Genomic DNA, 25,946 nt, shown 5'->3' with positions numbered 1-25,946 from the left:
GAGTGGATGGTTTGCATAGGCTAAGGCTAGAGTCACAGGTGAATGAATTAATATGTAGATCATATTACCAAGTCTGACTTGGCTCTGGTTCCTGAACTGTGCTTTCTCCCTGCTTTATATCTGAGCATCACAACTATTGCAGCTGCATCCAAGTTAATTCCAATTTTGCAAAGAGGACACGTTGCCATTTAATTGAGCTGTGCTGTCATGCAGACCTAATGTCATACAGTGAGGTTTGGCACTAAACCAGAAGTACAAAAATCAGGAGTGAGGACAAAAGAGGGGGGGGGCTTTGTTTCTTCTCTCCTGTGGGCTACATGCCCTGCTCATCCTGCAAATGCCTTGGCCTGCTATTTGAAGTGGCAAGGATAGGCCCTGGAGGTGGGGGTGGCCCTCTGGCTTGCTGAGTCAGTAGTCCAAACACCAGAAGAATCTTCCATTGGCAACCACCTCATTCACTTGGCCCTTTGGTTAGCATGAATGGCTGATATTTACTAGATGTCACATTCTTGACCACCAAATCTCCAGGGGGAAAGTTGACAGAAACCAGGCAGAAAGGCAGAAAGCCTCAGGGCTGTTTGCTGTGCACATTTTTCAACTTGATGGGAAATTGCACATTGGAGGTGGGTACACAGAAATACAAAAAGTTCTAGCAAAAGTTTAGAAGAGATTCACCCAGAGGTAACAGAAAAGAAGTAAGGATTGTCAGAAGACATAGGCCATAGGCAGAAGTGATGCAAGGTTAAATTGTCTTTAATTCTTGTGGAAGTGGAGGTTAGTTGTGGATAAGCACAATTCATAGTTGCAGAGTGATGTTCTTTAAAACCTTACAAAGGATTCGAAGAATATATAATCTGCGTAGCTCATTGGGATTATTCCTTTTCATAGCAAACTCTTCAAAATGAATGGATTTTGCCCTTATGGATGATAGAGATTTCCTCAGAAAGGAATATCCTGACAAATACTTTAAAATTTTCTTGTTTGAGAATCTCCTGAACTGCTGAGGAATATTATTCCTCTCATGGAGAATATTCAGCAAAATTGCCTCCTCAGTTTCTCCATCCCTGAGACTGGTTACTGGTCTTATTTTTCATAGGATTTAACATTATTTTAGTGTTATTGAAGGGAGCAATGCCATTGACCCTGACTCCTCCCTGCCCTTCTCTCTTAGCCCATTGGAAGGGCTCTCTTAGCCCTTCATCCACCCAAAGGAACTAACAACAGAGTTTCAATGAACATTATGCAAGTTGAATTCCCCCCCCCCCAGAAAAGGAGTTTTTGAGAAATGTTTGCAATTTTTTGGTTTCTGAGCTCCCCATAAACTTTTGGAGGCTTTCGGTCCTCCCCTGGGGAATGTTTTGCAAATGGCCCACTATTTCAAAACAAATAGGAAATGGGTGTGGCCCTCCCTGGGAGAGGGAAGGAGCCCTAGTCCCATAAGACTGTCTTAACCAACCTGGCATCCTCCAGACGTTTCTGACTACGTCAGTGTTCTCTCTCCTAAGTAAGGACTGTTCTGGCACAAGCAGAGTTGGTTGTGGTTTGAGGGGGTCTATGAACAGGAGGTATGACACTGAAATGGCTGCAGTGTAGGAGATGTATACGGCAGTGGCGGCAGCATCAACAGTACTGAATGGGATGGATTGCTTCTTTCTGTACACGAGAGACCAAAGAGCACAAGGTGTAGCCTCTGCGTCACAAGCAGTCAAGCCCTGATGAATATGAATTGCTCTACGCCTTTCAGACCTTAACTCTGTTTGTTTGTTTCTTTCACAGAGGGGGCAAAGTCTAAACTCGAAGCTATGTATCCAACCCAGTCGACTCCTTCCCTGCTCGGCTTTCAGGTGCTGTGCGCAGCAGAGGAGGGCCTTGAACTTGTTCTACAGTAGGAGCTATCGCTGCAGCAACTGAGAAGGTGAGTTGCTTCACCATTTCCTAGACGCTCGCTGATGGTACTCAGATTTCCCTGTCCTTCTACTTTCTCATACTTCCAGGTACAGCTAATCCCAGTTCCAGGGAGTGTTTGTCACGGTGTCTAAAGGGAAGGGAGGAATAGAGGGACTTTCCATTCAGTGGAAGGGATGTTCCGAAGCTGAAATTTGCACAAAAGTGGGGGTTAAAATAATCTATCCATGTATCAACAAGAACTGCTTGTGCTTTTGCCTTTCATACAAAGGGAACGGCCACATCCCCTTCTCCAGCTCAACCCCACATATGGGAGAGACTGTAGCATAGTGGTAGAGTGTGTGCTCAGCATGCAAAAGTCTGAGGTTTAATCCCTGTTCTCTCTAGTTAGAAGGATCAGCTTGAAGGGGGCAAGGGGAAATCCTCAGATCTTCAAGAACTGCTGCCAGTTACTGGAGACAAATGAACAAACAAACTGGCCTGGTAGGAGGAAGCTTCCTGTTGTCTTTCTGGCTGGAAATACCCTAAATATAATTGATTCCTGGTGTCCTGACATCCCAGCAATTTGGAATATGGAGATGGAAGAAACTGCTTGGCTCTTAAGAGCACCCATGGCTTCTAAAGGCCACTATTGTGTAGATGGAAACATAAGACTCAGCCATAAAATATTATTGATCATTAGGCAAATTTCAGGAGAGGTAACTATGGCCTAGTTCCCATGGCACAGTAAGCTAAACTATGGCTTAGCATGAATGTGTAAGTAGGTGTGCAAGCTCTGGGAGAAGAGATTGTGGTTGCTTTGCTATTTATTGGCCTTTTCCTTTTAGTGCTGAGCTAAGCCATGATTTGGCTGAGGGTGTCATTTGAACCCGGGCTCACCACTTAGCTCTCCCAGGCAAACCATGAGCTGTAAACTATTAGCCTGGACTTGGACAACACACTAAGCCTGAACGATGGCTTAGTTCAGTGTGGCACAGCAGCAAAACAACTGGGTTGAAGCAAAATAGGCTGCAACCTGCTCTCAAGGAAACTGAAACACTTCCACATTTGATGTGGTGTGTCATGTGAAGCAAGCCGCTCTTAGTTACACCACGCAGAAAATAAGGAGGATTTGTGGCACCAAGTTTTGGTCGGCTGCATGAAGTTTTATCCCAGCTGGTTTATGTGTATGTGTGCGTATGTATATATGTAATCACACAGAGAGAGGTCAAGTGTGGGGGCATAAGCAGAAAGTCCAAAGGGCTGTGAAATGCTCGATTTACAATGAGTGACACTTCCATGCAAAGCTCAACTGTGCAAGGTAAACATAATTAATGGACTTGGTGACTAATAAGGACGGGCACATCTGTCAGTTTCATTCTGGTTTCTTATTTTTCCAGTCTTAAGTTCAGTTCTCTGCATTTTAACATCAGCATGTGAATTTATTTATTTTAAAAGGGTTTTCATGAAAATTCACCAGCATCTTTAAAAAATAAAAAAATAAAAGTCACCAGCATCTTAGTGTGATTTTCTCCTAATGTACACTTTTTTTGCAAAGCAAATATCCCTACAGCTATGCATTTATGTATATTAGTTCACTAATAAGTGCACGTGTATGCACACTTTACTCTGGTATATGCCTTTTTATACACATTCTTTGGCTGCATTGCAAAATTCAGAGAAGTGTGAATTCCACAGGGTGGTTGTGTTTCAGTCCTTGTATTATTTCAGAGAGTGCAAATTAAGGAATATTTAAGTGTGAACTGAATAAAAATTCTCCACCATCCCTAGTGACTAAGGATGATGTGGAATATGCATTATAAAAGGAAGCGGTACTGAGGACCATCTGATGGTGTTCAGGTTGTTGTTTTTTCTTTCCCTTCTTTTCTTTCTTCTTCTATTTTGGATTTTTGCTAGTTCTCTTTCTTTTTATCCTTAGCTGTATTTCAGCCTCTGAATAGATTTGAGTGGGCAGCTAGATGTACAGAAGTTCACAATTTGATCCAAAGTCTTTAATAGAGAGAAACTTACCGTATGCCACTACTTCTTTCATGCACACCTGAAATATTGATTAGATAGACATGAGTGTTTTGCATCTGTCTGGAGATATAATTGATGTATAATCCACAGGATCAAAAGTCAGGAAGATGGCAGATCTCTTTCACCATAGGAATGACATTTCTTACAAGTAAGTTTATGCATATCTTTCATACCATTTGATACCACTGGAGGACTCTGCTTGCCACAACCAACTGTTCTTCACGTTATATTCATTCTTGCATGTGGACAAGAGTCTTTCTTCATCAGGAAGAATTTGATTCTGAAAACTTTAGACCTTTTATGTTCCTTCTTTGGAAGTTGCCAAGTTCTAATTAGGATTCTGTGGTTTGCAAATACAAAATACTACATAGTTCCCATGGCAGTATTAAAATATGCCTCTTTTCAGCCTTGTTGCTAGTTAAGGTTTGTTTGCTTTTTTGTTTATTACTCGTATATCCCACCTTTCTTCCAAGCAACTTGAGGTTTAGCCTTGCAACATCTTTGTGAGATGGGTTAGGTTGAGAGATGGCAACTGTCCCAAGGCCACCCAGTGAGCTTCTTGGCTGAGTGGGGATTTGAGCTTTGTTAACTGAGTTCCTGCTATCAGGATCCCCTGAAGGCTCATTGAGATGGATGCTGCAGCATCCCTACTTGTGGGGAGATGCCATCAGTACCCAGTTTTGACTCCATGTAGTAGTGATGAAGGGATGCGGGTGGCGCTGTTGGTTAACCCACAGAGCCTAGGACTTGCCGATCAGAAGGTTGGCGGTTCGAATCCCCACGATGGGGTGAGCTCCCATTGCTCGGTCCCTGCTCCTGCCAACCTAGCAGTTCGAAAGCACATCAACATGCAAGTAGATAAATAGGTACTGCTCCAGCGGGAAGGTACATGGCGTTTCCGTGCGCTACTCTGGTTCGCCAGAAGTGGCTTAGTCATGCTGGCCACATGACCTGGAAGCTGTACACCGGCTCCCTCAGCCAATAAAGCGAGATGAGCACCGCAACCCCAGAGTCAGTCACGACTGGACTTAATGGTCAGGGGCCCTTTTACCTTTACTTAGTAGTGATGAAGGGTGAGGGAATTTAAGGCACGTAAGGTGGATATATTTAGACATTTCAAAACCTAGGGGACATTTCAACCCCTTGTGTCTTTTTTCTTCCTCCACAGTGAAACTGAGAGCAGCTTCAACAAAGCCAACAGCATGACCAGGCCAAGTGGCAAGTCCATTTACCGTAAGAACAGCCTGTTCTTTTCTCCTGCATTCAACATCTCCAGCCTTAATAAGTCTGAATCCCCATCCGAGAGCTCTCAGGGTTTCTTTGTTCATTTTTATTATTTGCTGCAAAGTCTCATATGGGGGGGGGGGGAGAGATAATCAAATTGTAGATGCCACCTGCGTCCTCTCCTATTTCTGTCACAGCAGTATTAGAACACTTTTTACCTCAGGGAATGGCCTTAGAGTAATATAGTTGCCACTTTCCTTTATGATTTCACTTCCCCTCCTCAGACAGCAGTGAGATCAGCCATCCCTCACAAACAAGCTAGTTAGAAGGGTGGAGAGCTCCCACCCTCCTGCTTGTCAATAAAAAATAAGAAATTCTCCCTAGTTGCACAGTTAATCATTTGACATTGGAGCAATATTAATAGAAGCCACACATCCATTCTAATCACCCAGCAATGAAGCCATAGGGCTGTAGTAGACCACATGGTGAAGCAGAGATGATTACCTAACCTCCTAAGCAGGTAAATCACATCACTGCTGTTTACCAGGAGGGATGAGGTAGTGGGGAGGGTGATGTAAAGCAAGTCCAAGGATTACCTAGGAAGTAAAGTCTCATAACATCTTCCTGCCTAAGGCAAAGGTGAGGGTGGTGCAAAAGTAAACTGGTCTGGCAGTTGGATTTTCTTTTGGTATTGGCAATAGGATTGTGTCTGTCACTGCACCTCAGGCCAATGTGGTGGCAGGCGGTGTGGCACACACAATTCTGCCCTCCAACTAATGGGTACAGCTAGGGATCTGGATGCTGCTTCCCCACAACCTCTGCTGCCTAAGGCAGTTGCCACACTCTGCCTAATAATAGGGACGGCCCTTCTCCAACTTATGCACTTGCTTGCAACTCATTGGCCACACAAGAAACTCCTGCCAAGCTGTCTTCCTTACGAATCGTTGGAGCCAAAGCTATTTGACCATTCTGAATTCCCTGATATTTGTACAAGAGGTTGTACAAACCTCATACAGAGATTTGGATTCATATATTTAAGTGAGGATTCCCTTGCATCTGGGGATACTGAAGTTGATTTCTTCATACTGTGTCTCCTCTCTCTCCCTCTTGCTCTCACAGACCAGCGGAAGGAATATACTGAAAGTATGATAAAGCACCAACATGAATTCCAGCACCGGGTGGAGGTAGGAAAAGCTTGGGGAAGCAGAGACATTTATTCTGTCCAGTCATGGTGGAAGAATGAACTGGTCCCACGCAGTGGTGCCAGTTCCTACACTTGGTGGTGCCACACAATTCCCATCATTTTGCTAACCTGCTGGTGGCCTCATACTTTCTCCTACAGGAGATCCCATGTGGGTCGCCCATTCCCTGACTTTCATCTCCTACATGTGTTCAAAGGAACATGTTTGGTGAAGGGAGCAGAATCACAGCATCATGCACCACCCCCAATCTAGACACATTCATTTGAATGTGTTCAAAGAACACCTACATGAATAAGGCTTTCTCCACAGAAATGGGGAACTGCTCCACTGTATGTGCAGAGGCTCTCATCATTCATTCAGATGAATGTGGATTAGGCAGGGACAGAACATGCCAACTGTGATCCCACTTGCTCCCTCACTCAAGGCTGAGCCATGGGCAGAGGAGCCAAGAGCTGTGGGGGAAGCAAGTAGCCAGGAGTGCATCAGAGCTCAGGAAATCCTTATTGTTCAAGGAAAGCTTTTATACTCCTTCCTGCCCAGGAAGATTCAATGGGAAGCTTAAGTGGGTGGAGCCAGTCCAGGACCAGAAGGTTTTCCACCAAGAAGATTGCCACCAGCAGGTCCATAAATCACCACAGGGCAATCCAATAAAATCATCACACAAATGATCCATGAGTTCCTGACTACTGTACATAGGGATTTGTATATCAGAAGGAGCTCAGGCCCTAGTCTCTCAGATCTGAAGTTACCCTGAGGCCCAGCACTAGAAGTCTATACTTGCTACACAATTTAAAAATACTTAGCTGATAAATCATCTGCTTTTTGATCATCCAGTTAATCAATTAACTAAATTTAAATATATTTGTATACCACTGAAACCTCAGTGTAGGATTTTCTGAGATAGTAGGAGGAATGAACATCTTTAATATTTTCTTTGATTCCGTTTCGCATTAACATACTAGGACCAAATTATCACTAGAAATAAACACACTACTCAGTTAATTATAATTTGCCCCTGTAGATAAGCATTTCCTCCACCAATGGTTTAACTAAAGCTTTCAGCTTACAGCCCTTATAATTTCATAGAAAGGGTAGAGCCTTAATGCCATTATAGAAGACCATTATATGCAATACCTCCTGGTCCCTTCCATGGAAACTGTTTATGTGGGGGTGGAGTGTCCTGATTACCTGCTGCAACAATTAAACTATGGCTTCTATTCCCAGCACCTTCTTACCTGCAATGTTGATGGCAAGGAAATTGGCAATGTAGAGAACTGTATTAACCGACTCAAGATGATGGATGCCCAAGGTCAGGTGTGGGGACAAGACATGCTTTTGCAGGTGAAGGATAACAGATTGTTGCTGACTGACATTGAGGCAGAGGTAAGCAGAGCTGCTTTATCTTATTGTGCACACCATGTAATATCAGCAGGGGACAAGTTGTGCTAAGTAACTGAGTCCACATCTTGTTTGGAAGCGACCAGACCTATTATTTATACATTTATACATTTATTCATAAAACATTTATATACTGCCTTTCACACCAGCTAAAGATATACACATGATATTACCATAAAAAATGATTAAAAGTCAAGCTGGTCTCAGCAGATCGTCCTCACTGTGTCACCGGTTGGCTTGTAGAGCTCCCCACCCCATCCTTCAGACCTGGAAAATTGTGATAGGATTGATTGCCAGGGAGTCTCCAATGGCCTGCTCTTCTGCTGACTGTACACTGATTTCTTTCTTTGCTTACAGGAAGAGCTGGATAGTTACCCCCTGGAATATATCCAGGAATGTGCCTGTGTCCTGGACAGCTGCATCTACAACTCCATCTTGGCCGTCACTGTGAAAGAAATGAGACCATCCAGGACTAGCATCATGCTGTTTCAGTGCGAGCAGATTGGAGTGAGCAACTTCAGGGCCCAGAGGAAGGAAGAGACCTGGGCGGGGAGGGGGGTTAGGAACAACCTGTATGTTCCATGAAATGCAAGATTGTATTTACTGTGTCTTTTTAGATAGTCATGGTGGGGCCATGGCACATGGGGAACTTTCCCCCTGAACCATAATCCTGATTCACATCCACCCACCCAGCTGCTATTTGGTAGTTTGTTTTTTTCCCCTGTGGCAAATAGCAGCTGGGGTGGGGAGGGATTTCTGCCTGGACCATCGGGGAAGAGCAAAAATCTCTCATTGTGCTCCTGATTCTCATTGCCTCCCATTGTTGTGATTTAAAACAAATCATTGCAGTCACACATTAACATGTGTAGTTTGACCTTTATCCATGTGTCTGTGTGCAAGATGGATGGAAAGAAAGAAAGAGGGAGGGAGGGAGGGAATCTGAGAGTAAGAACTGTGTTGTATAAGTTCCCTGTACTCACTACAACTTGGATCACTCAAGTATGTGTCCTCCATCATGCACTACCATGAGCTAAGAGGAGTTCCATAATCTGATGACAGATTTCCTCCCAAGGGTATAGGGAACTCATTACTGCTGCTATTGCCATAGAAATTGAGAGTGATTTCTATTCCCTGTGCACCACAGTAGTAGCAGCAGTTCCAGCTCAGAGCATGCCTGAAGCTGAGATTAGAGGAAGATATTTTCAGGGGAACTTTGATAGATGCTGGTGAATGGTTGTAAAAAGTGATAAGACTTGCAGTGATTTACTTTCCTCCAGGCTGAGCTGCTGAAAACCAAAGTGGAGAAGGCCGTTGAGGAGTTGAGAGACGAACAGCAGAATCACAACTTGCTCAGGTAGTGAGAGATTTAGAGGCCTGCAGTATGGACAGCCAAACCTTTCTTTCTCCAGAAGCCTGCTAGGCTTTAACTTGTGCATAATCATTATCAATGCAGAACTCCTCAGTCCAGAGAGACTTCTCCCCCAAGTCAACATAAGATATATCCCAGCCATAGAGAAATGTATTATTTCTACCGGACACCTGGAACCCAATCATACTGAGTTGTTAGGCTGTGAATCTCCGCCTCACTTGTCTGTTAAGCATGTGGCATCTCTCTCTCTCCCATGTTCACAAGCTTTTTCTCACACTTTTTGGTGATATCTAGTTATCCAAATTCTCCCAGGCAGATTCCACCAGTGCTCTTCCAGTTCCTTTAGGTTCAGGTTCAGTGCTGAATTTTCCAATGTTTTCCTTCATTCTTGCTTTCCTAAGAATGTACTTATTCTCAATTATCTTATCAGGAGCAACCTGGAGAATATGTTGTACCAGCAGAGCCGATCATCACATACCGACAAATCCCCACTGATCTCCCAAGAAAGAAGACCAGCAGGGCCAATGGAGCTGAACCATATGCCTTCCCCAGCACAGCAGCCTTGGCAGAGGCAGCAGCAACATCCTTGGAGAGCTGGCCCAGTCCCTGTGGACTACGGTAATGATGACGTTACAGTCTCTCTTGCAACACGCAGCAGCATTTGTAGCTCCCACTCTCATAATGCATCAGGAAGCGGTCAGAGGAGACATTGTATCTCCAAAGCAAGAATAAATGCCTATGGGTTGTATCCAAAGTAGCACTGCATAATGTGTCTCTTTAGTGCCAGGACTTCCACTCCTCCACCTGCATCCCCCTAAATCTGTTCTAGGGATTCACCCCACCCTCTAAAGCAGATTTTGGGGAGGGTGAAGGTGAGCACAAGCAAACGCTTTTACGACATGGGCCTATAACAGTACCATTGTACTGTTCAGAGTATTAACTTATGGTCTGTATGTGTGGTTTGGGAGCTGCACAGTCAGGGGAAAAACAATGCTGTCCAGGGTTGTAAAGACTGTGGAGAGAATAATGGGATGCACTCTTCCTACCTTGGATCAAATCTACGCTTCCAGGTGTCATAGGAAAGCTGCAGAGATAGTGCGCACCCCGGAAATGATCTCTTTCAGCTTCTGCCTTCTGGAAGAAGGTACAGGGTTATTAAGACTAGGACTAGCCGCCTGACAAACAGTTTCTATCCAAACGTGATTTTGGTTTTAAACACAGTGTAAGGTAGTCTCTATGGGAGTATATTGTATTTAATTATGGGGTATCACAGTTTTTAGGGGGCTAAACAGGCTGGGATAGCTGGGATAGCAGGCTTGTTGTTTTGAATGTCTGATGTAGATTTTTTTCAATTTCGTTGTTCTGTATGAGACAATGACAATAAAGATTATTGTATTGTATCATGTCATCGTATTGTATAAGGCTGGATCCTCCAGCAGCACTGTTTACACAGATAGGCAGGTGATCGACATAAAGCTGCTACACAACTGGACTGGTTGCACACTTGGTTGAAAGAGTATCCTATCTGACTCCTTCAGATAGGCCAGTTGGCCCCACCACCTAAGGTTTCAATCAGCTGTGCCATTACTTAGGATGTGTATCCTACTTTGCAGAAGATAGCTGCTCTCTATTTGAAGAGCTGTGAGAAGGCTCTGTTTAAAGGGCTATCCTCTATTTGAAGGGCCACTTCAAGCCCAGTTTAAAGTTAAAGAAGCATAAGAAGGAAGAGTAGGGGGTCTTGTCATTGCCTATCAACAGTTAGTACCTGAACAGCATAGTGAGCAGGTCACCTGGTCCCAGCCTTCCCCACTATAGTGAGATGTATTTTATTTCTGTATAAATTAATTTTAGTAATTATTTCAAACGTTGCAGCTCCTACGTATAAACTGCCACATGCAAATTTTCTGCGAGTTGCGTGTCTTCGTTGTCAGTGGTGCATTTCATCTCTTTTGGCACTGTTTCCTGATGTGGTATGTCTTGCTTCACTGCGAGAAGTGAAGTTACAGGGAACTAGGCAGAGGGCCTTCTCGGTAGTGGTGCCCGCCCTGTGGAATGCCCTACCATCAGATGTCAAGGAAATAAACAACTATCTTACTTTTAGAAGACATCTGAAGGCAGCCCTGTTTAGGGAAGTTTTTAATGACTGATGTTTTAATGTATTTTTAATATTTTGTTGGAAGCTGCCCAGAGTGGCTGGGGAAACCCAGCCAGATGGGCAGGGTATAAATAATAAATTATTGTTATTATTATTGATCTTGGGACTCTGATTGTTGCAGAAGCAGAACAACCACTTCACCAGCAGCCAAAATATGAGCCAATGTATGAAGACCCTGGGCCTCCAATGATGCAGGACATAGACAGAGATGCTGTAAGTACTTTCCTGGATACCACATCCTGCAGGCCCCAACTCAACCTCTTTCCCTGTTGTATTTCTAGAGGGTAGGAATCTCAAACACTGATAACAGGGGGGATTATTTGATTAAGCAGGGCAGGAAAGCTGTGTTGTCTGGGAGCTTGATTGGACAGAGGGAGAGGGGCATCTCTTGGCTGTGAGACCTGGAAGACCAGCTCCCTGCCTTGGAGGCCTTTTTCCACCTGGTCTGGGAGGGGAGGGCTCAGACTGACTCCAGCTACTAAAAGCTGAGGCTGCTAAACAGACTTTGGGGCTGGGGCATTGTTTAGGGGTTTTTGCTATTATTGAGATGATGATGATGATGATGATGAGAGAGAGAGAGAGAGAGAGAGAGAGAGAGAGAGAGAGAGAGAGAGAGAGAGAGAGAGATTTGTATCTTTATCTTAAATCTTAATGTGTTTAATGTGGAACCTTTTCAATTTGGCTGTGTGCTTTTTGAGGTTTTATTTATTGTTCATGACTACTTTTGTTATCTTTGTAACACCTTGAGCATCGCTTTAACTATGGAAAGGCAACATACAAATCAAATAATGAATGAATGGTGTGATATGAATGCTTATTGGCTAGAGACATGAGTTGGGCTACTTTGAAGAACAGTGTGCAGTCAAGAAGTACTTCTGCTGAGCAGATATTGACAGATAGCTCTAAAATTGGTTTGGAGGATAGAAGGGAGCCAGGAAGATGGGCAGTTAGGAGCCAACCTTACAAACATTAACGGATTCCTATAACCCTGTAACCCTTGGTCCAGGAGTAATTTGTGATAGCCAAATGTACGACTAATTTACCTGCTCTTTTGTCTGAGACTTTTCTCCCAGACCTGAGCTGAAGAACAAACAAAGTAAAAATGACAGATAATCAGCCATAATCAGTATAAAACAAAGTCTCCTATGATGGCAGTGAGAATTTGAACTACTGGTGGTTCCTTGAGCAACAGCTTTCGATGCAGTGTCTGGTTTATTTATTTATTTATTTATTTATTTTTGTTCCTTTGCTGGCCGCAGGAGATCCTGAACCATGTCTTGGATGACATTGAAACGTTTGTAGGGAAAGTACAGGAGACCAGTAGATCCCAGAATGACAAGAAGAAGAAGAAGTCAAAAAAGAATAAAGGCAAAGAGGGTAAATAAGAATGGCAAAGAGGCCACCATGAGGTTCTGAAAGTGGGCTGACCCCAAACATTTTTCTGCCTTAAGCAGATCAATAAATGACAATGACTGCCTTGGTGTGGGCAGGGACTTGGGTCCCTCACATGTTGTTGAACTACAATTCCCATCAACTGTCATGGATGACAGAAGTTGTAGTCCAAGAACATCCAGGAGCCCAGGGTTGAAGAACAGTACCCTACCCTAACACCAGGCCAAGGTACGTACTGCTGAAGTGATGTCAAGATCCTGTGGTACTTGAGACAGATAATCTCATGGGCTTTTCTCCCCCTCCTTGACAGTAACAGTACAATAACAAGACATAGACAATGTATTTACATAGAAAAATTGACAGGACCACAGTCAATAGTAGGGAAAAGGCACCTATGTCAGCCACTGTGGCATCACTCAAAAAAAAAAAGCTCAAAGCCCCTCTCCACTGTTCAGAATGGTTTGGGCATCAAATCCTGGCATTCAATGAAATATGAGCATGTTTAAGGGAGGAGGGACTTTTGTATGAGAGGCCGGCCAGCGCAAACAGGAAATGAGCAGGAAAAGTAAGCAGTATCTTATGCGTTGCGGATTGTTGACGGTATATTTATTGCGGGTTTTTGCAGACACTGTTGGAGGTATTACCAGGTACACTGGCACCTCTAGATGCTGGATTGGAGGGTCACGGGTTCACGATTCACGGCACAGAAGCCGTTCTTGATGGTGTCCACCAGGGATGGCTTGTGCACTTTGGATCAGGGTGTCTGCTAGGACAGGGGAAATTTCCAAGCAGCTGCTGTAGCTGGCCAAGGCCTGTGGAGGATTAGCCTTGGCAGCTGTGTTGAGCCATAAGCCAGTTGCTTGGTTACGTTCTGTCTTATCTACACTTTCAACTTAATGAAGAGCCTGTGAGCTAGTGAGTGGGTGGCTTCTTTGTATCAACGCACTCAGGATGGTGAGCTAGAGATTGGATTCCAAGTAATTCATTCATGGGGACACTTCATGTCCTTGCAGTAATATGAACATTCTAAGCAGATTTGATTGCTTATTTGCTATCTCCTTATCTGCCCTTAGCGCTCCTTTGACAGCTGAAGGTTGAACGATGACTCACTGTTTTCCTACTTCAGATATAACATTGGTCTTTAATATTCTATTTTATTTTGGCCCCTTTTTGTTGAGAAATAATTGGGGAAGTCAGTTAATCCTGAAGTCCCACGTGTGTAGGGAACGGCAAAAGAAAAATGGCTGAATTACTGAATAAAAAAAATGGGGGGGGGGCTTGACTCACTCTTTAGCCAAAACAGCCCTCAGCAGAGTTTAAAACAGCATTTTCAAAGCAGGGGAAACATACTGTAGGTTGTTAGACCTTTAAATGTCCAAGTATTAAGCATTCTCCCCTGCCTCTACCCCTCTCAGAGTGAAGAGACCACAAGCTTTAGTAAGTTTAAATGTTTTACTTATAGTAATTGCAGGTCTCTCTCATGCATTGTTCAATGCTACAGCAGAAACAACACTGGCAAGGTATATTTGTTTGCAAAATACAGAAGTGAGTCTCAAACACGCAGTCTGAGTCTGGAGCCCCAGCCTCAGAAATGTGCTTTGCTTGCATGGTTCAGAGAGAGGGGAACAGGAAACAAACCGTACTTCCTCCCTCCCCTTGCCTAGAAATTTACAGCTCTGTGTTCTTTAACCCCTTTCTTACTGACAATTATGCACAGTTACGATTAGCTGCATAAAATCTCCCACACTTTCCCCATGCCTCTACCAAAATTAGCTCTTTTTCAGGAGCTATTTTTAAGACAGGCCCAAACTCACAGCTACCAGATGTACCTACCAAACATACATAGTCCCATAAGCCAACTTGACAATGAAATATCTGTCCTTGGTGAATTCATACTCAGAGCTTCTGGGAGCAATGGAAACTCTTGCAATAAATGTGGCACTGGTTGAATTTTCAGTGTAAAGCAAGCCTGTGCAAAGATGTGGGGTGAGTGGGCGAGTGTCAGACGAAAGGAATAAAAGGGTTTGTCTTTTATTAGGCAAACTATCTGCACTGTGCTTGAAAACCTCAATGACTAGGACAGGGCTAAAAATCCTGTGGCCCTCCAGATGCTGCAAGACTACAGCTCCCATAGTCACACACCATTTGCCACCTTATCTGAGGGGAGATAGGAGCCAAACAACATCTGGAGAAACACAAGTTCCCCAACTATGGATTGGAAGGACAGTAAGGCACAGGGGCGCCGACTTATAAAAAATATTGGGGGGGCGGGGGCCCATACCGACTTATAAAAAATATTGGGGGGGGCGGGGGCCCATACCGACTTATAAAAAATATTGGGGGGGCCCAAGGCCTCCAAACCGCTGCTGCTGGGGGAACGAAAGGGGCGAGCCCCGGGCTGCCCCGACCTTAAGTGAACCTGTGAGGGCCCGCCCTTTGCGACAGCTAGCAAAGCCAGTCTCTTGGATTTAAACTGACTTTGTCCCATTGAGGCTATCTGGATCAAACCAGCTTCTGTTCATGTTACCCGCCAATTGTTTTGGCGTATCTGGATTGTAAATAGGGGTTGAAAGCTGTTTGCATGTGTTCATGCTATGAACCAGCCCATAAATTAAGAGCCTAGATAAACAATGGCTTCTACATGAGTAACCTGCCTGTAACACCTGTTTGTTTCTGGTTGAGCTGACTGACTGATTCTTTCTCTGGATCTGTAGCAATGCCTCCGGAGCCTGAGTTCAAGGACTGTTTCCAGAAGATCAAATACAGCTTCATTTTGCTGGTAGGTCAGTGTGCAGTCTGCACAAACTTGGCAAGGACATTCTCCAGCATGAGCAGGGCTGGCCGCATTTCTGAAGAGAGAGGCATCTCCCCCGCCTGAAGGCCTGGCCTCCCAAGTGCGGAGCAACTAGGGCAGATGCACAAAGAGCCCTATTGTGTCCTGCTGCAGCCATTCATTTCACATGGAGAGGCTCGCGGTGGATTTGTTTTGGAGATATCTTGACTCACCCGAGCAGGATAAGCAATGTATGGATAGGAGAAGGTGGGGAATAGGGATGTGAACCAGTACGGAGATGGATGAAGGATCAAATAGTATCCATTGATTATATTTTGAACCTGCTTTCCAGATGGAGAAAAAAAACCCTTTTCCCGAAGCAATTAAAATTCAATACACAATGCTGCTGGCAGGCATTCTCCATAAAAGACACAGGTCCTCCCTGTGAGCCACAGTCTAAGGGACAAACCAGATGACATGCCATTTTTACAATTAGCAAGTGCAATTAGGAACAGTGTTTTTCAAAAGGAAGGGCAAGCCTGATCCTAACAATGTTTTTCTTCATTTTCTCTCTTAGCTGCCCAAGCTTCAGTTCCTAACAGGAGGCTGGTTGGGCACTAACTCTTTTTTCTCTACCGATTTTTCTCATCCAACTTTCCCCTTTTCCCAGGGGGGAAGGAGAAGAGATGTGAGGGAAGAGGGAATGACAGATAACAGAACACCATGTGTAGTTTCAGTCTTAAAGGCAAGACATAGAGGGAAAGGGAAGTGGAGAGGAAAGATAGAGAAGGGAGAGGATATTTGACAGTGCCAGAAAAAAAGGGGATGAGTTGCTTACGGGCAGCAGGCCCAAGTCATTTTGCCGCCTGAGGCAAAGGACAAGGTGGCACCTCCCCCATTCCATGTACAGAAGCCAGCCAGATTGGCAGCGGTTGAACCTTACTTCCACACTGGCAATCGGACAGCATCCTCCACCGCACCTGAGGGAAGCAGGTTCGCTTAGGTAGCACATGACAATGCACACAGCTGTGTTGACTCATGCCACCCTATTTGCAGCTGCCACCTGAGGCAGCTACCTCATTCTGTCCCACAGTAGACAAGCTTTGGTAGCAAGGGACGCAGGTGGCGCTGTGGGTTAAAGCCTCAGCGCCTAGGACTTGCCGATCGAAAGGTCGGCAGTTCGAATCCCTGCGGCGGGGTGTGCTCCCGCTGCTCGGTCCCAGCGCCTGCCAACCTAGCAGTTCGAAAGCACCCCCGGGTGCAAGTAGATAAATAGGGACCGCTTACCAGCGGGAAGGTAAACGGCATTTCCGTGTGCGGCTCTGGCTCGCCAGATGCAGCTTTGTCACGCTGGCCACGTGACCCGGAAGTGTCTCCGGACAGCGCTGGCCCCTGGCCTCTTAAGTGAGATGGGCGCACAACCCCAGAGTCTGTCAAGACTGCCCGTACGGGCAGGGGTACCTTTACCTTATCAACATCCAGTTGAAGGAGGCCAGGCTGATCTCCCCTTGCTGGTGGTAGCACTGGACAGAAATGGTGCCGCTACCCAGTGTTTTATGGTCCTCGGGCCACTGATTGAAAAGGGGAAGAGTGCCACTCCCTGGTCTCTGCCACCACGGAGCAACTGAAAGTTGAAACAGTGTTTTTGCTGAGGGGTGGGAAAGCAAGTTTTCTGCAGCTGCATGCATTAAAATTAATGGTCCTAACTTAGTCATGTGCATTTTATTGGTCTGCTCTGAGAAAAAGTTAGTTAAATGCCACCCAGAGAAATATATTAACAGTGTAAATATTAGCTTGCCTTTCCCCCCCAGGCAAAACTTGAACATACAATGCAACAACCAAGCGCTCCTGAGATGGTTCAGCTCATCTTTTCCACTTTGAAAATTGTGAGTATTCTAGCCAGGAACAGACTCCTGGAGGGCTCTGGTGGTAATCTACTCTCCCCCATTATTATTAAAGATATTATTTGCCATATCAGTGTGTGCCACTGAAACTCTGATATGGATTTTCCTGTGCCAAAATAATTAGATTTCATAGTGCTTGGATTAAGGACTCCTAACCTGCTCCTGATTTAATGCCCCCCAAGCATTATTATATATATCTCACTTTCTGCATGAAAGGGGACAATCACCAAATGATACCTGTGAAGAAAATTTCTAAAACCTTGAGATCCCTAGAAGGAGGCAATAGAGAGATGAATAGTATTACCTTTGGTCCTCTCTGTGTATCAGTCTTTGGGCACAACAAAGGGTTCTTATCAGCTTATGTTCAGAAGAAGCCTTCCTGGAGACCTGACCACACTGGCAGGGACAAAGAGACTGTCAGGCTCCATGAATCTCATATGCTGTTGCGTTGCAGGTTTTGTCCAATTGTCCTTGGACCAACTTGGCCTCTACGGTGTCCTCACCTTTGCTGATTCCTGCAGCAATTGACTTGCTAAGGCGCTCGTTGGATTCCAAAGACCAGCTTATTTGGAAGAATTTGGGAGATGCTTGGAATCTAAGCAGGTATGGATAAAGCCCACAAAGTAGATAGCATGTGCAAACCAGCATACCATTTGAACTTAATGATAGGCATTAATGAGTACATTCCAGTGACATATCTCACTGTAGCAGGAACCTGGCCAGAGGCATCTGCCAGGCCACTGCTGGAAGCAGACAACTGGTCTTTTGGCCTAGCAAGACTCTGATTATGTTCTTCATTTGCAGCTGCACTATGTCTTTTGTTGACCCTAGCTCTGAGTCACACCTTGAAAGTGTGTAAAAGTACAAGTAACTCTACCACGCAAGTGAATTTCCAGCAGGAAGTCTGAAGGAAAGGTCATGGACTTAATATCCTGCATTGCGAGAAACATCCTTGGCTCCACATCTGTAACAGGATGCACCTTCTCATTTTGGAAGGCCCTTCACTACAAGTTCTCTTCTTCCCCCATAGGGCAGAACATCCAGAGGGACCATCCATCCCCAGCTACCAGCCCACATTCTCGAGTGGATGGGTGCCGCCGATGCCCACTCGGAGGCAGAGCTTTGCTGATTTCGATAAGGTGAATCTCTCCTTTAAAAGCACATGAAAAGCAGAAGTAGACCTTGCAACCTGTAGCACAGAAACACAAGGGGGAACTGTGTGTTTCCCTGGTAACTAGCGCTGACAAAGGATAACATCATTCTGCTACTGTCTCTGCACGTGAATTTAATGAGCAAGAGCAGTGGCTTTGACTCAGAATAAGCTTTTAAAATATCCAATACATTTCTTGTGTTTTCCTCCACACAGGTCCGCACAGAAAGCCGGAGTAGCTTCTCAAGCAGGTATGTTCTCTTACTGGCTCTAGCATGTGACATTGTTGTTGTTGTTTAGTCGTGTCTGACTCTTCGTGACCCCATGGACCAGAGCACGCCAGGCACTCCTGTCTTCCACTGCCTCCCGCAGTTTGGTCAAACTCATGCTGGTTGCTTCGAGAACACTGTCCAACCATCTAGTCCTCTGTCGTCCCCTTCTCCTTGTGCCCTAAATCTTTCCCAACACCAGGGTCTCCTCCAGGGAGTCTTCTCTTTTCATGAGGTGACCAAAGTACTAGGAGATAAAGTTTAGGGTTGTGGACATGTGCAAATCCTATTGAACCCAACAGCAAAACAGCACATAGAAAAAATTGTGTTTATCTCAGGAGTCGATATCCTCACAATTCTGAGTCCCTTTGATTATCCCTACACAGAAATTAATCAGAAAATGATTCTATCAGCCATATATATGCTTGTATGTGAATATGTACACATTATTCTAGTCCTAAAGCAGGCCTCTCATTTTCCATTCTCCTGCTCTCATCAGGGCATCTAATGCTCCCCAGCTTATGCAAGCCATATGTGACTTCCATGCAAGAAACCCCAGGGAGCTCACATTAATGAAAGGAGATCTCCTAGAGGTAAGACAGAAGTTCCTTACCCTTCAGCAAACTAACCTTCTGGTAAAAACAGCACTTTTAATAATAATAATTTATTATTTATACCCCACCTATCTGGCTGGGTTTCCCCAGCCACTCTGGGGAACAAAATATTAAACAAAATATTGTTTAATATCCAACAAAATATTAAAATACAATAGTCTATTAAACATTAAAAGCTTCCCTAAACACGGCTTCCTTCAGATGTCTTCTATAAGTCTGGTAGTTGTTTTTCTCTTTGACATCTGGTGGGAGGGCATTCCACATGGTGGGTGCCACTACCAAGAAGGCCCTCTGCCTGGTTCTCTGTAACTTGGCTTCTCGCAGTGAGGGAACCACCAAAAGGCCTTTGGCGCTGGACCTCAGTGTCCGGGCAGAATAACGGGGGTGGAGACGCTCCTTCAGGTATACTGGAACGAGGCCATTTAGGGCTCTAAAGGTCAGCACCAACACTTTGAATTGTGCTCGGAAACGTACTGGGAGCCAATGTAGATCTTTCAAGACCGGTGTTATGTGGTCTCAGCGGCTGCTCCCAGTCACCAGTCTAGCTGCCGCATTCTGGAATAGTTGTAGTTTCCAGGTCACCGACAAAGGTAGCCCCACATAGAACGTTTTGCAGTAGTCCAAGCGAGAGATAACTAGAGCGTGCACCACTCTGGCGAGACAGTCTGTGGGCAGGTAGGGTCTCAGCCTGCATACCAGGTGGAGCTGATAAACAGCTGCCCTGGACACAGAATTGACCTGTGCCTCCATGGACAGCTATTCCTTCTGCATAAGCTCAGCAAGCCTCCTGCCCTGTTGCTTAATTGCACCCATGTGCACTCCAAATGATTGCAGCCCAATCATGACTCAAGCAGGTCAGGAATGGGGGGGGGACCAGATCAATGGGAATAGGGTAATAATTCCCATTATCAAGCAGTGTTGCATGAGCTTATTAGAAAGAAAAGACACACTAAGGGTTAAAGACTTTGAACACTAATCTTTGTCAAGAAATTGCTCTTGCTGTAGATGGACTCTGGAGCTGGAAGCTAATCAGTAGACAATAGAACCTCTCTCACCCAAAGAGAGAAGTCTCTCCAACCTTTTCTTAATATCTCTGATGATTCACTGTTCCAACTAGCTCATTCCATTTCTGCTTCACTGATAACTTTTGCTTAATGCAACCTTTGCCAATGCCATGCTCTCCAAATATTTTGGACTTCAACTCCCAAGAGCTCCAGCCAGTGTGACCTTGGAGATGGGAACTGTAGTCCAAAGTAACTGCAGTGCTTTTCAAGTTCCATCAGTGCAACAGACTTTCTCCCTCCTCTAGTGAGGGAGAAGATTACATTGCACAAGCAGGAATCATTGTACTGATGGGACATGGGACTTGGTGCTATGTTGGATTCCACCCTTGGAGATCACCAGCTTGCTAAAACCTGGTTTACTATCCTGCATTATGGAACTTGAAAGATAAGTGGGTAGCCCTTGGCTTGTACTAACATCACTGATATCTCCTTTCTCATGGTTACATTCCACCCTCACTAGAACTCAAAGGCAGGACAGTGGTACCTCGGTTTAAGAACAGCCCTGTTTACGAACTATTCAGTTTACAAACTCTGCAAAACCGGAAGTAATGTCTTGGTTTGTGAACTTTACCTCGGTCTAAGAACAGAATCCAAACAATGGAAGGGCAAGGTGGCGGAAGGCCTCGTTAGGGAAAGCGTGCCTCAGTTTAAGAACAGTTTCGGTTTAAGAACGGACTTCCGGAACGGATTAAGTTCGTAAACCGAGGTGCCACTGCACAGGTATTTCATTTTAATCAGTTGCAGTGTTTTGAAGTAATCATACATTCTCCTTTGTTTAGGTTTTGGATCAACGGAAAAAATGGTGGCTTGCTAGAAATGCTGCAGGAGAGACAGGCTATATCCCTAACAATATCCTGGAGCCTATGGAACAGAAGACACCTAATGGGAACAACGCAGAGCAAGTAGGTACTATTCTTTATTGTACTGGATGGCATTGCAGTGGCACAGAGATATGGAGCTATGAGTTTGTAAAATACATCTGCTCTGCACAGTCTTTGAGCATATCTATGTCTGCCCTTTAAAAGAGGCAACGCAATGCATGACCAGAAACCTAGAAAGTGCTCCAGAGGAAATTTAGGTAGCTCTGCAAAGACTGCTGGGAGCCAGCTGTGCATGGGACTCCCTCTACTTCATTTCTCTCCTCACCCCCACCCCCAGTTCAATATTGGGACATAGGCTTCCCCCCCCCCTTTCACAGAAGCGGATGAAATTTGCAAGCATACCAATCCTCTATGGTGGCTAAAGCTTGCCAATTTACAGACTAAGAAATTCACAAGTGTTTGTACTGAAAAGCTCTGAAATGTGATTTACTGTTGTTGTTGTTTTAAGGAACCATCTACAGCTTTTTTAAAAAAAAAAAGTTCTGGGCAAAATTTGATGAAATTTGCAGACAAGCTTGCCTATTCTAAATCCTGCCAGATTTCAAAAGTGCAGCTGCAGTGGTTTTCCAAGAAAAGCAGCTATTAGAAGCAGGGGTGGGGTAACTCCAGCCCACCAGGCCTCCCCAGTTGGGCCCCTGATGCCATTTCAGGCAAGCCATATCCACCTGTTCCACAGCCGACACCTGTGGATCAGGTAAAAGCAGAGCTTGCCCAAAGAGGGCCAAGCACCCAACAACCACCTGCAGCCCTATGCTCAGTGCTGGGAAAGTGCTGGGTGGCGATGGATTTCAGTCAGGACCATGGCAGAGAAAAAGCATTTAATCTGCCCTCCCCTAACACCAGCTTTTTATTTTTTTAAAAGCAACTATGCAAAATCATATCTAGTTTGGTTCTGAGAGCTAAAAGAAAGAAAAATTAAGTACCCAAAATTGCAGCCACTCAGCTGTTCAGGATGTAAGTCTTTAGTTGGAGGCAATCATTGTTCTCTATTAAATATCTTTCTCTGCATTAAGGTTTCAAGAGACTTCCATGATCTCCGACCCAGTTCTTCACCAGCAGAAGTCACAGTTTGGCTCAGGATGAAAGGCTTTTCCAAGATGTAGGTACTGCATTAATAACTGACCCAAGAAAGCTTATCCCTAACAAATAACTCGGCCCCAAACCCTTTCCTAGGTGCTGTGTTTCTGATACATAGCTTAGCAGACTGCCTGCAAAGATAATAAACTTTCAATTTAGACTTAAAAGGCATGAAGATCAACAAAGCCCTATAGCACAGTGGCACTATTATTGTGGTCTGGGGCCAGTTTCAGAAATTGTCTGGTTATTTCTCCATTGAAAAACAATGGAATAGTAGGGAGTGCCACTCTTGTATACCTTATTACGAGGATGGTGTGTGCTGAGCATTTTAAAAAATCCAAGATGACTCAAATGGAAAGCTCAGAAATAATGAAATGTGATTTGATTATCTTGCACAGTATGTTCTACAACCAAAGAACATGGAGGTTTTTGCAAAGTTCAGGGAGAACAGGAGAAGGGAAGGTTGTGAATATAAGAGATGGTCCATAGTGCCGTGGAGTGAAATTCTTCCCAGCTGTAAGTCCTGTTCTGCCTCCCTCTAGCTTCAGAGATTTCACCGAAAGACTACTATAGAAAAAAATGTGATTTTAAATAAAGAGGATCTCAGTGCTGAGTTCTGTATGAAATATCCAGTTCTAGGTTTGCTGAGCCATACAGAACCAAAAGTGACCTAGAGGCTCAAGCGATGGGATTGGATGTAAAAGAGCCAGGTTCAAATTCTCAGTTACCCATTTAAGGAAGTTGCTGTCTCTCAGCCTTACCTACCTCACATAATTGTTTTTTCACACAGAATGATAAACTCATATAAGCTAGATTTTTGAAAATAAAGTGAGCTAAAAACTGCTTGGTCAGCTAGCACTGTATTTGTGGCAAAGTCTACCTTCTGCCTGGCACAGGCTTGAGGAAGAGGTGGTGCTGTGGTCTAAACCACTGAGCCTCTTGGGCTTGCTGGTTGAAAGGTCAGCAGTTTGAATCCCTGCAACAGAGTAAGCTCCTGCTGCTTTGTCCCAGCTCCTGCCAACCTAGCAATTCGAAAGCACACCAGTGCAAGTAGATAAATAGGTACTGCTGTGGCAGGAAGGTAAACAGGGTTTCCGTGCACTCTGGTTTCTGTCACGGTGTTGGTTTGCACCAGAAGCGGTATAGTCATGCTGGCCACATGACCCAGAAAGCTGTCTGTGGACAAACACTGGCTCCCTTGGCCTGAAAATGAGATGAGCACCGCAACCCCATAGTTGCCTTTGACTGGACTTAACAGTCCAGGGGTCCTTTACCTTTTACCTTTTACTTGCTCTTCTTTTTGTACTGTACCATCTTTTGCCACCTTGCTTTGATGCTATCACACACACACACACACACACACACACACACGTACACTTTCCCTTCTTCCTTCATCTTTCAACAGTACGGTGAAGGCCCTTGGAGTCCTTGATGGAAACCAGATTCTGTCTCTGAGCAGAGAGGAGCTGAAAGCAGTTTGCCCGGAAGAAGGAGGAAGAGTGTTTCTCATGCTTTCAACCATTAAATCAGCACTGTAGGTAAGACGCCCTCCAACAGAACACTCATCTGTCTTGTGACAAGAGGTGTGCTATAGGGTGGCCTCTTCCCAGGCCACACACCCCTCAGGCTGCTTTGCACACTCCTTGAGTGTTTTTGTCTGGCTGGAATAGTCCTTGGATTGTGGTGATGCCTCTCACTTGCCTGGACAGAGGATAGAGAGATATGTGTGGGTGCATGTGAAAACCTCTCAACCTTTATGGTCAGAGTCTGTTTTCACTGTTAAGAGCCATGTCTGTTTCTCTACCCACTTTTGCCTCTGGCCAGCTCACCATTTTTATGTAGTCACCAAACAGTTTCTCATGACGGAATCTGGCCTTCGGGCTGAAAGCCAGTCCCCCTTCTCCTCCTGTAGGCAATATTTGACTGGATACAATGCCACAATGCCATTGTGTTCTTGCACAGGCTACGTAGTTTCCCATTGCTTAAGTTTCTCCCTGGTGGAGATGAATGTAGGCATAGGACCCAACTCCTAGGGGCCAAGGTCCCTTTGCCCCCCTCCATAAAATATTTGGGGGGGGGCTATCCCCCCAAAGTTGAGGGGCATTGCCATTCAAATGGTGTGTGAGCAGTGTGTCTCTTGATCGATTTCGCAGGGCCTCCCAATATTTTATTCAAGTTGGCACCTGAATATAGGAACACCGTGGGTGCTTAATTCAGGGAGATATACCCAAGTAGAACACAGGGTTTTTCTACTTGTGTATGTTCCTATACAGCGAGTTCCTTAATTCAGGGGGATGGCATATGCATAGCTTGTTGCATTCCTGCACCAGCTTCTCTCTCTTCAAGCCCCGCAGAAAGCTGACAAAGAGACCAGTGACCCACTCCTATGCACTAAATGTGTCAGTTTTAGGATTGTCTCACTTTTAAGACTGGGGGTGGGAAACCTTTTTGGCTCCAGGGACCAGATCATCATCAAGCCCCATCTAGTACAGAGTTTATGAAGAAGCGCTTGGGGAAAAGTCACTGTTATCAAGCTCAACAATTATGAAGCTGCTAGAAGGATAAAGTAAGCAATTCTGAAATATAACCTCAAAGCTTCTTAGAGGTTTGTAACTGTGGTAAATGTAATGATTAGAGTTTATCCAGCATCAATTCCTCTCTCCTTGCTTCTCTTGACAGGATGATCCACCAGAGCAGCCATCTTTAACCACTACATAATTATCATAATAGGAACGTGTTAATGATTTTCCATTTGCTTTTCAAGAAGGTGAAGTGTTTTCCTCTGCAGCTGTGTGCATACAAAAAGTTGTAAATAGTGGGGCTGTAATGCCATGAAATAAGAGGTATTGTCAATGCAATTTCTGTGTGAATTTCAAAATATATGCAAGATAAGGAGTAGGACAAATTAGCACAGCAGTATGTTAGTGTAGCAAGTTTAGGAAGGCTGTGTTATGACCAACTAAACATTCTTGGTTTAGTCTCCCAGAAAAAGAATCAAACTTTTCTTAAGTTAGAGCTATGTCAGAGTGTCCCAGTACCATTTTTGATGGGAAAATGTGAACTTTCAAGATGAGTGGAGGAGCTCACTGCGAGAATTGAATGTTTTCCAACTAGTTCCTAAATGTTTCCATTTGTGTCAAACTACCCAATAAATTTTAATCTTTAATGTGTCACAACTGCTTGTGTTTTTGCTGTATAGCAAGTAATGTAATAACTGGTCCAGAACCTTCTGAAATATTTGTGAAAATTGTGCATTTCCTACTAGGCATGTGCTCTTATCTCACCGTCGGTTAGATTTAGCAACAAAATAACTCTACAGGCTACATTTGCACCTGCAGCCAAATCTTAACCCAAGCAGCCTCACTCTAGGGAGGGAATCCTTCTCTAGAAAAGAGGAATATAAAGAATGCCACTAGACCTCAAATTAGCAGGAGACCAAAAGAAATGTCAACCCTCTTCTTCCACAGATGGGCAAGACATGTTCATACAACCACTCGGAACAGCAAGATAAAAGCAACACATTAATGGCCAATAAAGACATGATGGCACA

The 25,946-nt window shown here is 44.6% G+C and overlaps 1 protein-coding gene across 3 annotated transcripts; it reads left to right on the top strand.

The window, feature by feature from the left end:
- Positions 1-1,764: 1,764 nt before the first annotated feature.
- EPS8L3 (EPS8 signaling adaptor L3) lies at positions 1,765-25,572 on the top strand. Of its 3 annotated transcripts, none has more exons than XM_081915393.1 (20): positions 1,765-1,915; positions 4,015-4,072; positions 5,093-5,157; positions 6,268-6,332; positions 7,575-7,733; positions 8,106-8,255; positions 9,026-9,102; positions 9,548-9,735; positions 11,397-11,485; positions 12,532-12,649; positions 15,379-15,443; positions 17,249-17,323; positions 17,796-17,944; positions 18,372-18,480; positions 18,708-18,742; positions 19,260-19,353; positions 21,218-21,340; positions 22,333-22,418; positions 23,802-23,934; positions 25,076-25,572. In XM_081915393.1, exons 2-19 carry the CDS (start codon positions 4,032-4,034, stop codon positions 23,932-23,934), a joined length of 1,821 nt encoding a protein of 606 aa, XP_081771519.1. In that variant the 5' UTR covers positions 1,765-1,915; positions 4,015-4,031; the 3' UTR covers positions 25,076-25,572. The 3 variants fall into 3 exon arrangements, with proteins under 3 accessions (XP_081771519.1, XP_081771518.1, XP_081771520.1); XM_081915392.1 differs by having other exon boundaries at positions 11,394-11,485; XM_081915394.1 differs by lacking the exons at positions 1,765-1,915; positions 4,015-4,072; positions 5,093-5,157 and adding an exon at positions 5,650-5,668 and having other exon boundaries at positions 11,394-11,485.
- Positions 25,573-25,946: the final 374 nt, after the last annotated feature.

The sequence above is a fragment of the Podarcis melisellensis genome, assembly GCF_964234715.1.
Source record: "Podarcis melisellensis genome assembly, chromosome: 6".
Lineage (NCBI taxonomy): Eukaryota > Metazoa > Chordata > Lepidosauria > Squamata > Lacertidae > Podarcis > Podarcis melisellensis.
Note: the sequence above shows the minus strand (reverse complement) of the source record. Positions and strands in the feature narration are given on the sequence as shown.

Bases quoted from the DNA above. Each gene is read 5' to 3' on its own strand.
- EPS8L3 (XM_081915392.1), top strand. From the start codon at position 4,032: ATGGCAGATCTCTTTCACCATAGGAATGACATTTCTTACAA. The intron at 6,333-7,574 runs GTAGGAAAAGCT...TTCTATTCCCAG, and splicing joins AATTCCAGCACCGGGTGGAG to CACCTTCTTACCTGCAATGT. The intron at 18,743-19,259 runs GTATGTTCTCTT...TGCTCTCATCAG, and splicing joins CGGAGTAGCTTCTCAAGCAG to GGCATCTAATGCTCCCCAGC.